At 50.9% G+C, this 17,201-nt stretch overlaps 1 protein-coding gene across 1 annotated transcript in view; it reads left to right on the top strand.

Annotated features, from left to right (window-relative positions):
• ints3 (integrator complex subunit 3) overlaps nt 1–15,552 on the top strand; it is a 66,234-nt gene extending 50,682 nt beyond the window's left edge. Inside the window, exons 16-21 of the mRNA XM_078431933.1 lie at nt 636–765; nt 6,194–6,220; nt 7,755–7,809; nt 9,160–9,263; nt 13,980–14,024; nt 15,429–15,552. Coding sequence (XP_078288059.1) covers nt 636–765; nt 6,194–6,220; nt 7,755–7,809; nt 9,160–9,263; nt 13,980–14,024; nt 15,429–15,552 — 485 coding nt within the window. The remainder of the gene's footprint in view (nt 1–635; nt 766–6,193; nt 6,221–7,754; nt 7,810–9,159; nt 9,264–13,979; nt 14,025–15,428) is intronic.
• Nucleotides 15,553–17,201: the final 1,649 nt, after the last annotated feature.

Below are 17,201 nucleotides of genomic sequence, written 5' to 3'. Positions count from 1 at the left end.
CTATCTAAAGATGGAGAAGTCGACGTTCATACCGCCGGGCTGCAAACTGCCCAGGCGAAATATGAGGTGCTGTTCCTCCAATTTCCGGTGGGCCTCACTATGGCACTGGAGGAGGCCCATGACAGAAAGGTCAGACTGGGAATGGGAGTGGGAGTTAAAGTGCTTGGCCACCGGGAGATCTGGTTTGTCAATTAAGGCAAACCATATTTTTCTCAAATGCAAGCTCTCGATCATTTCCGTAATCCACATTTTAATTGTGGGGGTTACTGTTTTTTTCCTCTTTTTTACCTCACTCACATGCCTGCTAGACTAAACTAAACGAATCATGTTACACACACACACACACACACACACACACACACACACACACACACACACACACACACACACACACACACACACACACACACACACACACACACACACACACACACACACACACACACACACACACACACACACACACACCACACACACACACACACACACATACACACACACACACACACACACACACACACACACACACACACACCCCACACACACACACACACACACACACACACACACACACACACACACCAACGTTGCCTCAGGCAGCTTCTGTCACCGACCGACCTGTCTTCTTTTTTAAGGGAAGAAACGTGAATTCCGATTCCATCCCATCAAAGAGGCCATTGTGGAGGAGCCTATCAACATCACGCCCTACCTGGATCAACTCGACGAAGCGCTGAGGGAAAAAGTCTTGCTCATTCAGAAAGGACGGTATGGAACAAACAAACAAACATGTTGCCGTGTTCCTGACGTGGTCGGTTTCACGGTTACGATCATAGAGACATAGACACAGATAAATGTTGGCCTTCATAACAAGAGGAGTTGAGTATAGGAGCAAAGAGGTCCCTCTGCAGTTGTACAGGGCCCTAATGAGACCGCACCTGGAGTACTGTGTGCAGTTGTACAGGGCCCTAGTGAGACCACACCTGGAGTACTGTGTGCAGTTGTACAGGGCCCTAGTGAGACCACACCTGGAGTACTGTGTGCAGTTGTACAGGGCCCTGGTGAGACCACACCTGGAGTACTGTGTGCAGTTGTACAGGGCCCTAGTGAGACCGCACCTGGAGTACTGTGTGCAGTTTTGGTCTCCAAATTTGAGGAAAGATATTCTTGCTATTGAGGGCGTGCAGCGTAGGTTTACTAGGTTAATTCCCGGAATGGCGGGACTGTCATATGTTGAAAGACTGGAGCGACTAGGCTTGTATACACTGGAATCTAACTCTCTCTTAAATCCATCCAGCGATTTGGCCTCTGTGGCAGAGAATTCCACAAATTCACAACTCTCTGGGTGAAAAAGTTCTTTCTCACCTCAGTTTTAAATGGCCTCCCCTTTATTCTAAGACTGTGGCTCCTGGTTCTGGACTCGCCCAACTTTGGGAACGTTTTTCCTGCATCTAGCTTGTCCAGTCCTTTTATAATTATATGTGTCTATAAGATCCCCTCTCATCCTTCTAAACTCCAATGAACACAAGCCTAATCTTTTCAATCTTTCCTCATATGACAGTCCCGCCATCCCAGGGATCAATCTGGTGAACCTACGCTGCACTGCCTCAATGACAAGGATGTCCTTCCTCAAATTATGGGACCAAAACTGTACACAATACTCATATAAGGATGTCATACGGGTTGGTTCAGGAACCGTGCGGCACGGTGGTGCAGCAGGAGGTTTGCTGCCTCACGGCGCCCGAGACCCGGGTTTGATCCTGACCACTTGTGCTTGTTTAGTTTAGATATAAATACAGCACGGAAACAGGCCCTTCGGCCCACCGCGTCCGTGCCGACCAGCGATCCCCGCACATTAACACTATCCTACACCCATAAGGGACAATTTTTACATTTATACCAAGCCAATTAAGCTACAAACCCGTACGTCTTTGAAGTGCGGGAGGAAACCGAAGATCTCCTAGTGCATCAGTCACTGAAAGGAAGCATGCAGGTACAGCAGGCAGTGAAGAAAGCCAAGGGAATGTTGGCCTTCATAACAAGAGGAGTTGAGTATAGGAGCAAAGAGGTCCTTCTGCAGTTGTACAGGGCCCTAGTGAGACGCATCTGGAGTACTGTGTGCAGTTTTGGTCTCCAGATTTGAGGAAGGATATTCTTGCTATTGAGGGCGTGCAGCGTAGGTTCACTAGGTTAATTCCCGGAATGGCGGGACTATCATATGTTGAAAGACTGGAGCGACTAGGCTTGTATACACTGGAATTTAGAAGGATGAGAGGAGATCTTATCGAAACATATAAGATTATTAAGGGGTTGGACACGTTAGAGGCAGGAAACATGTTCCCAATGTTGGGGGAGTCCAGAACAAGGGGCCACAGTTTAAGAATAAGGGGTCGGCCATTTAGAAGATGAGGAAAAAAAAAATCAGTCAGAGAGTTGTGAATCTGTGGAATTCTCTGCCTCAGAAGGCAGTGGAGGCCAATTCTCTGAATGTATTCAAGAGAGAGCTAGATAGAGCTCTTAAGGATAGCGGAGTTAGGGTGTACGGGGAGAAGGCAGGAACGGGGTACTGATTGAGAATGATCAACCATGATCACATTGAATGGCGGTGCTGGCTCGAAGGACCGAATGGCCTCCTCCTGCACCTATTGTCTATCTCGGAGTAAACCCACGCAGGTCACGGGGAGAACGTACAAACTCCGTACAGACGGCGCCTGTAGTCGGGATGGAACCCGGGTCTCCGGCGCTGCATTCGCCGTAAGGCAGCAACTCTACCGCTGCGCCACCGTGACCGCCTAACTGTTGTCTGTACTGAGTTTGCACGTTCTCCCCGTGATCCACGTGGGTTTTCTCCGGGCGCTCCGGTTTCCTCCCACTCTTCAAAGGCGTGCGGGATTGTAGGCTAATTGGCTTCTGTAAACTATAAATTGTCTCCGGTGTATGTGGGGTAGTGCTAGTGTACGGGGTGATCGCTGGTCGGCATGAACTTGGCGGACCGAAGGGCCTGTTTCCGTGCTGTAACTCTAAAGTAACTAAAGTACAGTAAAATCTCACGGATGTAGGAACTTACTTAAGACTCAAGAGTGTTTTATTGTCATATGTCAAAGAAACATAGAAACATAGAAAATAGGTGCAGGAGGAGGCCATTCGGCCCTTCGAGCCAGCACCGCCATTCATTGTGTATAAGAAAATAACTGCAGATGCTGGTACAAATCGAAGGCATTTATTCACAAAATGCTGGAGTAACTCAGCAGGTCAGGCTGCATCTCTGGAGAGAAGGAATGGGTGACGTTTCGGGTCGAGACCCTTCGTCAGACTGAAGACTGAAGAAGGGTCTCGACCCGAAACGTCACCCATTCCTTCTCTCCAGAGATGCTGCCTGACCTGCTGAGTTACTCCAGCATTTTGTGAATAAATACTGCCATTCATTGTGATCATGGGTGATCATCCACAATCAGTAACCTGTGCCTGCCTTCTCCCCATATCATCATATCATATCATATCATATCATATATATACAGCCGGAAACAGGCCTTTTCGGCCCACCAAGTCCGTGCCGCCCAGCGATCCCCGTACATTAACACTATCCTACACCCACTAGGGACAATTTTTACATTTACCCAGCCAATTAACCTACATACCTGTACGTCTTTGGAGTGTGGGAGGAAACCGAAGATCTCGGAGAAAACCCACGCAGGTCACGGGGAGAACGTACAAACTCCTTACAGTGCAGCACCCGTAGTCAGGATCGAACCTGAGTCTCCGGCGCTGCATTCGCTGTAAAGCAGCAACTCTACCGCTGCGCTACCGTGCCGCCCATTGATCCCTTGATTCCGCTAGCCCCTAGAGCTCTATCTAACTCTCTTTTAAATTCATCCAGTGAATTGGCCTCCACTGCCCTCCGCGGCAGAGAATTCCACAGATTCACAACTCTCTGGGTGGAAAAGTTTTTTTCTCACCTCAGTTTTAAATGGCCTCCCCTTTATTGTATGTCTCAGTTAGAACAGTGAAGTTCTTACGTAGCTCCACAACGGAATCTGCGACGTTGTCCACTGTAGACAAGATCTTATAGAAACTTTACAAAATTCTTAAGGGGTTGGACAGGCTGGATGCAGGAAGATTGTTCCCGATGTTGGGGAAGTCCAGAACAAGGGGTCACAGTTTAAGGATAAGGGGGAAGTCTTTTAGGACCGAGATGAGAAAGTTTTTTTTCACACATAGAGTGGTGAATCTGTGGAATTCTCTGCCACAGAAGGTAGTCGAGGCCAGTTCATTGGCTATATTTAAGAGGGAGTTAGATGTGGCCCTTGTGGCTAAAGGGATCAGGGGGTATGGAGAGAAGGCAGGTACGGGATACTGAGTTGGATGATCAGCCATGATCATATTGAATGGCGGTGCGTACAGGCTCGAAGGGCCGAATGGCCTACTCCTGCACCAATTTTCTATGTTTCTATAAATGAGGCACAAAGTTCAGTGCGGGGCTTGAAGGCCGCAAAGCCTGCCTCGGATATCGGCGATGGGAGCGTATCTGCCAGCTCTGGCCAGGCCGGAGTTCCAGAGCCCCTGCCACAGGGGGGCTAAATTCCACCGGCCGTTCGGCGCGGCAGTCCCAATGAGGTCAAGATCAGCCGCCTCACCCGGTCTAGGCAACGCATTTGGTTTCGTTTAGACATAAAGCGCGGAAACAGGCCCTTTCGGCCCACCGAGTCCGCACCGACCAGCGATCCCCGCCCACTTAACGCTACCCTACACACACGAGGGACAATTTAGACACACAGCAAGCCAATTATCCGTCAAACCTGCTCGTCTTTGGAGTGTGCAGGGAGGAAACCGAAGATCTCGGAGAAAACCCACGCAGGTCACGGGGAGAACGTACAAACTCTGTACGGACGGCACCCGTAGTCAGGATGGAACCCGGGTATCTAGCGCTGTAAGGCGGCAACTCTACCGCTGCGCCACCGTGGCTGCCCTTTGTGGGAGTACTTTGTGGGGGGGTGGGGGGGATTTCAAGTGCACTCTCATGATTTTGTCCGGTTTAAAGTAGGTGTCAGTCGGTGTAGCTTTTATTGTGTGCCAACCAGTCAGTGGAAAGACAATACATGATTACAAATGAGCCATCTACAGTGTACAGGCACGTGATAAAGGGAATAGCGTTTAGTGCAAGATAAAGCCCGTAAAGTCCGATCAAAGGTAGTCCGGGGGGCTCCAGTCAGGTAGATAGTAGTTGCTAGAAAAACGGTGGTCGGCCTGTACCAAAGATAGACGCAAAATGCTGGAGTAACTCAGCGGGTCAGGCAGCATCTGTGGAGAACATGGATAGGTGACGTTTCACAGAGTGCTGGGGTAACTCAGCGGGTCAGGCAGCCTCTCTCTCTCTCTCGGGACCCTTCTTCAGACGGAAAGAGCAGTCCCGACCCAAAACGTCACCTATCCACGTTCTCCAGAAATGCTGCCCGACCCGCTGAGTTACTCCAGCACTCTGTGAAAGATCATCTATCCATGTTCTCCACAGATGCTGCCTGGCCCGCTGAGTTACTCCAGCACTCTGTGAAACGTCACCTATCCATGTTCTCCGCAGATGCTGCCTGGCCCGCTGAGTTACTCCAGCACCCTGTGCCGATCTTTAGCAAGCGCTAGGTAGCAGATAATTGTTACCAGCATCTCCTGATGTTCGATTCATATGAGAAAAGATTGGAAAGACTGGGCTTGTATTCACTGAAGTTTAGAAGGATGAGAGAGGATCTTATAGAGACGTACAAAATTATAAAAGGACTGGACAAGCTAGATGCAGGGAAAATGTTCCCAATGTTGGGCGAGTCCAGAACCAGGGGCCACACAGTCTAAGAATAAAGGGGAGGCCATTTAAAACTGAGGTGAGAAGAAACCTTTTCACCCAGAGAGTTGTGAATCTGTGGAATTCTCTGCCACAGAGGGCAGTGGAGGCTGATTCGCTGGATGAATTTAAAAGAGAGTTAGATAGAGCTCTAGGGGCTAGCGGAATCAAGGGATATGGGGAGAAGTCAGGCACGGGTTACAGATTGTGGATGATCAGCCATGATCACAATGAATGGCGGTGCTGGCTCAAAGGGCCAAACGGCCTCCTCCTGCACCTATTTTCTGTGTTTCTATGATTCAATGGTGATTAATACCTTTTTGCTTTCTCTCCCCCCTCCCGCCACTCTGCAACGCAACCCGACAGAGAAGACAATAATGACAACTATCACACGTAAGCTTTGCCTCTCCTTTTTCTCCCGAGCTTTAGAATTTCGCCCACAGATTCTAAACATCCCATTACAAAGGGGAAGATACACAGCGCAGAAGGTAGACACACAATGCTGGAGTAACTCAGTGGGTCGGGCAGCATCTCTGGGGAGAAGGAATGGGTGACGTTTCGCGTCTAGACCCTTCTTCAGACTGATGTCAGGGGTGGGGACGGGTCAAAGATAGGATGTAGTCGGAGACAGGAAGACTGGTGGGAGAACTGGGAAGGGGGAGGGGATAGAGTGGGAAAGCAGGGACTATAGACAATAGACAATAGGTGCAGGAGGAGGCCATTCGGCCCTTCGAGCCTGTACGCACCGCCATTCAATGTGGTCATGGCTGATCATTCTCAATCAGTACCCCGTTCCTGCCTCCTCCCCATACCCCCTGACTCCGCTATCCTTAAGAGCTCTATCTAGCTCTCTCTTGAATGCATTCAGAGAATTGGCCTCCACTGCCTTCTGAGGCAGAGAATTCCACAGATTCACAACTCTCTGACTGAAAAAGTTTTTCCTCATCTCAGTTCTAAATGGCCGACCCCTTATTCGTAAACTGTGGCCCCTATCTGAGGGAAAGATAGGTCAGCCATAATTTGAATGGCGGAGTAGACTCGATGGGCCAAATGTCCTAATTCTGCACCTAGAACGTATGAAAATATGAAAAGCCGAGTGGGCTAAACTTTTGAGGGGCTGAGTGGTCTAAACTTGCTCCGATTTCATCCCCTCTGTGATTTTAGTTCTGTTTTCTTGCTCCTTGATGGGCCGAATGGGCCAATTCTGCTCGTGGAACCTGTCAGCATCTGAATTTACAGTGGCAAGTGGGATTAGAGTAGAGGGACGGCATGGACGAGTTGGGCCGAAGGGCCTGTTTCTGTGCTGAAAACCCTTTGTAAATCTGTGGAATTCTCTGCCTCAGAAGGCAGTGGAGGCCAATTCTCTGGATGCATTCAAGAGAGAGCTAGATAGAGCTCTTAATGATAACATGTAAGGTTATTACAGGGTTGGACACGTTAGAGGCAGGAAACATGTTCCCAATGTTGGGGGAGTCCAGAACCAGGGGCCACACAGTCTAAGAATAAGGGGTCGGCCATTTAGAACGGAGATGAGGAAAAACTTTTTCAGTCAGAGAGTTGTAAACCTGTGGAATTCACTGCCTCAGAAGGCAGTGGAGGCCAATTCCCTGGATGCTTTCAAGAGGGAGCTAGATAGAGCTCTTAAGGATAGCAGAGTCAGGGAGAAGGCAGGAACGGGGTACTGATTGAGAATGATCAGCCCTGATCACATTGAATGGCGGTGCGTACAGGCTCGAAGGGCCGAATGGCCTCCTCCTGCACCTATCGTCTATTGTTCATTGTTCGATTCCACGAAGAGTTGTCGCCTGGGACCGTGATCTGTGAACAGCCGTGGCTGTGTGGGAGGGGGGGCTGAGCGGGCTGAATTGGCTTCTATTTTCTCCCGCTCTCTGTGACTTTTGTTTGTGTTGTCTCGCTCCTCTTGCAGTGACACGGAGGTACAGTGTGAGATAATGCAGGAGATCGTGGACATGATATTGGAGGTAGGCCGGTAACTTCATCCTGAACACACCGCGCGTGGCCACTCAGCCTCCGATCCCGTTCCCTGCCCACTCGGAGGATTCACTTGTTCACAAGGGATCGCAGAGACTCGGGAGGCACAACACGCTGGTGTAACTCAGCGGGTCAGGCGGCATCTCGGGAGGGAAGGAATGGGCGACGTTTCGGGTCGAGACCCTTCTTCAGACCGATGTCAGGGGAGGGGGGTGGGGCGGGACAGAGATAGGATGTACTCGGAGACAGGAAAACTAGTGGGAGAACTGGGAAGGGGAAGGGGATGGAGGGGGAAAGCAGGGACTATCTGAAGTTAGAGAAGTCAATGTTCATACCGCTGGGGTGTAAATTGCCCAAGCAAAATACGAGGTGCTGTTCCTTCAATTTGGCGCTGGGCCTCATACTTGACAGTGGAGGAGGCCCAGGACAGAAAGGTCAGATTGGGAGTGGGAGGGGGAGTTGAAGTGCTGAGCCACCGGGAGATCAGGTTGGTTAAGGCGGACTGAGCGGAGGTGTTGAGCGAAACGATCGCCGAACCTGCGCTTGGTCTCGCCGGTGTAGAGAAGTTGACACCAGTTGAGAAGCGGCTACAGTGGATACGCAGAGACTTGGGACTTGGGGGGCGCAGCGGTAGAGTTGCTGCCTCACAGCGAATGCAGCGCCGGAGACCCGGGTTCCATCCCGACTACGGGTGCTGTCTGTACGGAGTTTGTACGTTCTCCCCGTGACCTGCATGGGTTTTCTCCGAGATCTTCGGTTTCCTCCCACACTCCAAAGACGTGCAGGTTTGTAGGTTAATTGGCGTTGGTATCAATGTAAAATTGTCCCCAGTGTGTGTGTAGGATAGTGTTAGTGGTCGGCACGGACTCGGACTATCATACCCGGACAATGAAGTTTGCACAGTAGCTCCCAGTCACACATTAGTCATCACCAATGGAGCAGTATTCTACAGAAAGACACAGAGTGCTGGAGAGACTCAGTGGGTCAGGCAGCATCTGTGGAGAACATGGATAGGTGACGGTTCACAGAGTGCTGGAGTGACTCAGTGGGTCAGGCAGCATCTGTGGAGAACATGGATAGGTGACGTTTTACAGAGTGCTGGAGTAACTCAGTGGGTCAGGCAGCATCTGTGAAGAACATGGATAGGTGACGTTTCACAGAGTGCTGGAGTGACTCAGTGGGTCAGGCAGCATCTGTGAAGAACATGGACGGGTGGCGTTTCGGGTCGGGACCCTTCAGACTGGTTGTGGCAGGAGGGGGGAGAAAGCTGGAAAGTGGTGCAGGTGGGACAAGGCCTGGCATGATGACTTCTAACGTCATTCTCTCTCTGTCTTTGTAAGGATGATTTTGATTCAGAACTCATGGTGACGTTGGCTTCTTGCCTAGTCGAATTATTCAAAGGACACTTCAGGGGAGAGGTGCTACCGGAGGAGATCACGGAGGAGTAAGTTTTAACTCGAAAATATGTATGACTGCATAGAAAGATAGAAAATTCGGCCCTTCGAGCCTGTACGCACCGCCATTCAATATGATCATGGCTGATCATCCAACTCAGTATCCCGTACCTGCCTTCTCTCCATACCCCCTGATCCCTTTAGCCACAAGGGCCACAACGGCACGGTGGCGCGGCGGTAGAGTTGCTGCTTTACAGCGAATGCAGCGCCGGAGACTCAGGTTCGATCCTGACTACGGGCGCCGTCTGCACGGAGTTTGTACGTTCTCCCCGTGACCTGCGTGGGTTTTCTCAGAGATCTTCGGTTTCCTTCCACACTCCAAAGACGTACAGGTATGTAGGTTAATTGACTGGGTAAATGTAAAAAAAAAAAAAAGAAATTGTCCCTAGTGTGTAGGATAGTGTTAGTGTGCGGGGATCGCAGGGCGGCGCGGACTCGGTGGGCCGAAAAGGCCTGTTTCCGCGCTGTATCTGAAATATGAAATATGAAATAACTCCCTCTTAAATATAGCCAATGAACTGGCCTCAACTACCTTCTGTGGCAGAGAATTCCACAGATTCACCACTCTCTGTGTGAAAAAAAACTTTCTCATCTCGGTCCTAAAAGACTTCCCCCATATCCTTAAACTGTGTGACCCCTTGTTCTGGACTTCCCCGACATCGGGAACAATCTTCCTGCATCTAGCCTGTCCAACCCCTTAAGAATTTTGTAACTTTTCTATAAGATCCCCCCTCAATCTTCTAAATTCCAGCGAGTACAAGCCGAGTCTATCCAGTCTTTCTTCATATGAAAGTCCTGCCATCCCAGGAATCAATCGGGTGAACCTTCTCTGTACTCCCTCTATGGCAAGAATGTCTTTCCTCTGATTAGGAGACCATGGTTCCTTGAAGATGGAGTTGCAGGTAGATAGGGTGGCCATAGAGATATACAGTGTATTTCGGCCCAACTTGCCCCATCTACACTAGTCGCACCTGCCTGCATTTGGTCCATATCCCTCCAAACCCAAGATACTAGAGGGACAAGATAGACCACTGGGATGGCGGGACTGTCATATGAGGGAAGATTGAAAAGACTAGGCTTGTGTTCACTGGAGTTTAGAAGGATGAGAGGGGATCTCACAGAGACATATAAAATTATAAAAGGACTGGACAAGCTAGATGCAGGAAACATGTTCCCAATGTTGGAGGAGTCCAGAACCAGGGGCCACACACACAGTCTTAGAATAAAGGGGAGGCCATTTAAAACTGAGGTGAGAAGGAACTTTTCCACCCAGAGAGTTGTGAATTTGTGAAATTCTCTGCCACAGAGGGCAGTGGGGGCCAAATCTCTGGATGAATTTAAGAGAGCGTTAGATAGAGCTCTAGGGGCTAGTGGAATCAAGGGATATGGGGAGAAGGCAGGCACGGGTTACTGATTGTGGATGATCAGCCATGATCAGCCAAGAATGGCGGTGCTGGCTCAAAGTCTGAAGAAGGGTCTTGACCCGAAACATCACCCATTCCTTCTCTCCTGAGATGCTGCCTGACCCGCTGAGTTACTCCAGCGTTTTGTGAATAAATAACTTTCGATTTGTACCAGCATCGGTAGTCATTTTTCTACATTATTTAAATTGCTTAATTGTGTTGTGATTAGTGTGTAGTTGTTGCCGCTGGGCCTGGGGCTCAGGGGTTCTCCCTCATTGCAGCTTCACAGCCAGGGTTTGCAACACCACTGTCAGTTCATTATTAAGTTATTAAGTGTAAATGCGTCATTAATTATCAGAGGCTGTTGCCCGGTAGCCAAGGAAACTGAAGCTTTTAAACAGAGTCCATGTCACACTGTAGAGATACAGCGCGGAAACAGGCCCTTCGGCCCACCGAGTCCGCGCCGACCAGCCATCATCCCGTACGCCAGTTTTAGACTTTAGAGAAACAGCGCAGAAACAGGCCCTTCGGCCCACCGAGTCCGCGCCGACCAGCGATCCCCGCACACTAACACTATCCTACACACACACTAGGGACAATTTATAATTGTCCTCACCAGCGCCCATTAACCTGCAAACCTGTACGTCTTTGGAGTGTGGGAGGAAACGGAAATAGGAGCAAAGAGGTCCTTCTACAGTTGTACCGGGCCCTGGTGAGACCGCACCTGGAGTACTGTGTGCAGTTTTGGTCTCCAAATTTGAGGAAGGATATTCTTGCTATGGAGGGCGTGCAGCGTAGGTTCACTAGGTTAATTCCCGGAATGGCGGGACTGTCGTATGTTGAAAGGCTGGAGCGATTGGGCTTGTTTCCACTGGAATTTAGAAGGATGAGGGGGGATCTTATTGAAACATATAAGATAATTAGGGGATTGGACACATTAGAGGCAGGAAACATGTTCCCAATGTTGGGGGAGTCCAGAACAAGGGGCCACAGTTTAAGAATAAGGGGTCGGCCATTTAGAACGGAGATGAGGAAGAACTTTTTCAGTCAGAGAGTGGTGAAGGTGTGGAATTCTCTGCCTCAGAAGGCAGTGGAGGCCAGTTCGTTGGATGCTTTCAAGAGAGAGCTGGTTAGAGCTCTCAAGGATAGCGGAGTGAGGGGGTATGGGGAGAAGGCAGGAACGGGGTACTGATTGAGAGTGATCAGCCATGATCGCATTGAATGGCGGTGCTGGCTCGAAGGGCTGAATGGCCTACTCCTGCACCTATTGTCTATTGTCTAAAACCCACGCAGGTCGCGGGGAGAAGGTGCAAACTCCGTACAGACAGTAGTTGGGATGGAACCCGGGTCTCTGGCGCTATGAGGCAGCAGCTCTACCCGCTGTGCCACCGTGCCACCCTGGAGGTGTGGACAATCCTGAAATGGCGGAAAGATAGGATTACACAATATGAATAGGGCAGCAATATGAAAAGGTGCCTCACAACTCTATCGAGCCTGACTACGGGCGCTTTCTGTACGGAGTTTGCACGTTCTCCCCGTGACCTGCGTGGGTTTTCTCCAAGATCTTCGGTTTCCTCCCACCCTCCAAAGACGTGCGGGCTTGTAGGCTAATTGGCTTCGGTATAAGTGTATGTTGTAGCACTGTGTTAGTGTGCGGGGGGACTTGGTGGGTCGAAGGACCCGTTTCCGCGCTGTATCTCTAAACTAAACCAAAGAAATTGATAGAGTGGGAAAGAGGGCGTACGGTATGCCTGCCTTCATCGGTGTGGAAGATAGACACAAAATGCTGGAGGAACTCAGCGGGACAGGCAGCATCTGTGGAGAGAAGAGCGGGATCTGGACCAGAAACGTCACCTATCCGTGTTCTCCACAGATGCTGCCTGACCCGCTGAGTTACTCCAGCACTCTGTGAAACGTCACCCATCCATGTTCTCCACAGATGCTGCCTGACCCGCTGAGTTACTCCAGCACTCTGTGTCTTTTTTGGTCAACCAGCATCTGCAGTTCCTTCTTCCCACGAGCAGTAGCTTTGCTCAACAGCTAAAAGTCCGTAGCCCCTTTTTACTCCGGTACTTTATTTTCACAATGTTTCAATTATGATCTTTTATTAATAATTGTCTGGTGCATATCGTGTCTTCACCATGTGTGAGCAAGGAAACCAAGTCACATTCCTTGTATCTGTACGTACTTGGCCAATAAATTTGCTCTGATTCTTGCTCCTACTTTGAAGAATTTATTCACAAAATGCTGGAGTAACTCAGCAGGTCAGGCAGCATCTCGGGAGAGAAGGAATGGGTGACGTTTCGGGTCGAGACCCTTCTTCAGACTTTGAAGAAGCTCTCCTTTAGTTTAGTTTAGTTTAGAGATACAGCGCGGAAACAGGCCCTTCGGCCCACCGGGTCCGCAACGACCAGCGATCCCCGCACACTAACACTATCCCACACACACTAGGGACAATTTTTAAAAAACATTTATACCAAGCAAATTAACCTGCAAACCCGCACGTCTTTGGAGTGCGGGAAACCGAAGATCTCGGGGAAAGCAGGTCACGGGGAGAACGTACAAACTCCGTACAGACAGGGCCCGTAATCGGGATGGAAGCCGGGTCTCCGGCGCTGCATTCGCTGTAAGGCGGCAACTCTACCGCTGCACCACCTCCTCTCTCTGAAGGGAGTTGTGTGAAACCCTCCCACACTGCCCCCCTCCTCTGCGTATCCTGCTGCCTGTGTGAGGGGAAGGCATAAAGGAGCCAACCACTGACAGCTTGCCTCGGAGAGAGCTCCTGTGGGCTGCTTTAGCTGTGTGCGCGGCTCTGTGTTCATCAGCTGTTGTCTGGCGCGTGACAATAGACAATAGGTGCAGGAGGAGGCCATTTGGCCCTTCGAGCCTGTACGCACCGCCATTCAATGTGATCACGGCTGATCATTCTCAATCAGTACCCCGTTCCTGCCTTCTCCCCATACCCCCTGACTCCGCTATCCTTAAGAGCTCTATCTAGCTCTCTCTTGAATGCATTCAGAGAATTGGCCTACCCCTTATTCTTAAACTGTGGCCCCTGGTTCTGGACTCCCCCAACATTCGGAACATGTTTCCTGCCTCTAACGTGTCCAACCCCTTAATAAGATCTCCTCTCATCTCCTCTCATCCTTCTAAATTCCAGTGTATACAAGCCTAGTCGCTCCAGTCTTTCAACATATGACAGTCCCGCCATTCCGGGAATTAACCTGGTGAACCTACGCTGCACCCCCTCAATAGCAAGAATGTCCTTCCTCAAATTTGATGCTGTGATCGTCTGTGTTTCAGGACTCTGGAGGAATCTGTCGGAAAGCCACTCTACGTCACCTTCAGGTAAGTCCAGGCCACTGGGTCTGAAGAAGGGTCTCGACCCGAAAAACGTTGCCCACTCCTTCCCTCCACAGATGCTGCCTGACCCGCTGAGTTACTCCAGCACTCTGTGAAACGTCACCTATCCATGTTCCTCACAGATGCTGCCCGACCCGCTGAGTTACTCCAGCACTCTGTGAAACGTCACCTATCCATGTTCCCCACAGATGCTGCCTGACCCACTGAGTTACTCCAGCACTCTGTGTCCATCTTCGGTGTAGAAACATAGAAACATAGAAAATAGGTGCAGGAGGAGGCCATTCGGCCCTTCGAGCCTGCACCGCCATTCAATATGATCATGGCTGATCATCCATGGCTGATCATGGTGTAATCCAGTATCTGCAGTTCCCTCCAACACGTCAGTTCTCCGACTAATTTGACTGTCCTCCAGATTATATTTTACATTGCCTGCCTTGCTAAACCTTCTCCGAGCTAACAACGATCTATTCTGCATTGTCCTTGGAATTTGTTCCCCTTTGATGTCTCGTTTTCACACCTTGCCCTTCCTTGTCTCTGCGTCTCCCCACACGTCTTTGGAGCGTGGGAGGAAACCGGAGGAGAACGCACAATCTCCGTACATGCAGCGCCCGTGGTGGTCAGGGTGGGACCCGGGTGCCTTGCGCTGCGAGGCATCGACTCTTCCGCCGCGCCAACGTGTCAGCTACAGGCCCGCTGGTACATCGGGCAACGCTGTGAGACTCTGTGTCTGGACAGGCTCGGTGCAGGACAAATGTTTCCCGATGTCGGGGGGAGTCCAGAGTCAGGATGGAACCCGCTGTCTCTGGCGCTGTAGGGCATAGAAACATAGAAACATAGGTGCAGGAGTAGGCCATTCGGCCCTTCAAGCATGCACCGCCATTCAATATGATCATGGCTGATCATCCAACTCAGTATCCCGTACCTGCCTTCTCTCCATACCCTCTGATCCCTTTAGCCACAAGGGCCACATCTAACTCCCTCTTAAATATACCCAATGAACTGGCCTCAACTACCTTCTGTGGCAGAGAATTCTACAGATTCACCACTCTCTGTGTGAAGAAAAACGTTCTCATCTCGGTCCTAAAAGACTTCCCCCTTATCCTTAAACTGTGACCCCCTTGTTCTGGACTTCCCCAACATCGGGAACAATCTTCCTGCATCTAGCCTCTCCAACCCCTTAAGAATTTTATATGTTTCAATAAGATCCCCCCTCAGTCTTCTAAATTCCAGCGAGTACAAGCCCAGTCTATCCAGTCTTTCTTCATATGAAAGTCCTGCCTTCTGGTGAACCTTCTCTGCTCGACCCGCTGCGCCACCCCACCATTTTGTGTCTGTCTTCGGCGTGAATCGGCGTCTGCACGCGTTTAATCCCGTGCCGTTGTGTCCCAGGAACCTGTGCCAGATGCAGGAAGACAACAGCAGCTTCTCGTTACTCCTGGAGCTCTTGTCAGAGCTGTACCAGAAGCAGCCGAAGGTCGGCTACCACCTGCTCTACTACCTACGGGCAAGGTAGGACTGTGAAATGGACCCCCCTGCCCAATGCCCTGCGCTGTTTAGTTTAGAGATACAGCGCGGAAACAGGCCCTTCAGCCCACCGAGTCCGCGCCGACCTGCGATCCCCGCACACTGACACCACCCTACACAACACACACACCAATGCCTCCCTACACACACACACACACACACACACCTCCCTACACACACACACACCAACACTACCCTACACACACACACACCAACGCTACCCTACACACACACACACACACCAACGCTGCCCTACACACACACACACACACCTCCCTACACAACACACACACCAACACTACCCTACACACACACACACCAATGCCTCCCTACACACACACACACACACCAATGCCTCCCTACACACACACACACACACACCTCCCTACACACACACACACCAACACTACCCTACGCACACACACACCAACACTACCCTACACACACACACACCAATGCCTCCCTACACACACACACACACACCTCCCTACACACACACACACACCAACACTACCCTACACACACACACACCAATGCCTCCCTACACACACACACACACACCAATGCCTCCCTACACACACACACACACACACCTCCCTACACACACACACACACACACCTCCCTACACACACACACACCAACACTACCCTACGCACACACACACCAACACTACCCTACACACACACACACCAATGCCTCCCTACACACACACACACACACCTCCCTACACACACACACACACCAACACTACCCTACACACACACACACCAATGCCTCCCTACACACACACACACACACACCTCCCTACACACACACACACCAACGCTGCCCTACACACACACACCAACACCTCCCTACACACACACCAACGCTGCCCTACACACACACACCAACACCACCCTACACAACACACACACCAACACCTCCCTACACACACACCAACGCTGCCCTACACACACACACCAACACTACCCTACACACACACACACACCTCCCTACACACACACACACCAACACCTCCCTACACACACACACACACCAACACTACCCTACACACACACACACACACCTCCCTACACACACACACACCAACACCTCCCTACACACACACACACACACACCAACACTACCCTACACACACACACACACACACACACACACACCAACGCTACCCTACACACACACTGGGAATAATTTTTACATTTACCAAGCCAATTAACCTACAAACCTGCACGTCTTTGGAGTGTGGGAGGAAACCGAAGATAGACAATAGACATTAGACACAGGAGGGAGGGAGGTGTGGAGGGAGGGAGGTGGGTGGTGTGGGGAGGGAGGGTGGTGTAGGGAGGGGGAGGGAGGTGGGTGGTGTGGGGAGGGGGAGGGGGAGGGTGGTGTGGGGAGGGGGAGGGAGGTGGATGGTGTGGGGAGGGAGGTGGGTGGTGTGGGGAGGGGGAGGGAGGTGGATGGTGTGGGGAGGGAGGTGAGTGGTATAGGGAGGGGGAGGGAGGGAGGGCGGTGTGGGGAGGGGGAGGGAGGGCGGTGTGGGGAGGGGGAGGGAGGGCGGTAGGTGGGCATGGCGATCTCTCCCCTCCGTGCCACCCCTCACTGCTGCGCTTGTTTCTTTCAGTAAAGCAGCG

Source organism: Rhinoraja longicauda, chromosome 44 (assembly GCF_053455715.1).
Source record: "Rhinoraja longicauda isolate Sanriku21f chromosome 44, sRhiLon1.1, whole genome shotgun sequence".
NCBI classification, from domain to species: domain Eukaryota; kingdom Metazoa; phylum Chordata; class Chondrichthyes; order Rajiformes; family Arhynchobatidae; genus Rhinoraja; species Rhinoraja longicauda.
This window is presented reverse-complemented; position numbering and strand designations above follow the sequence as displayed.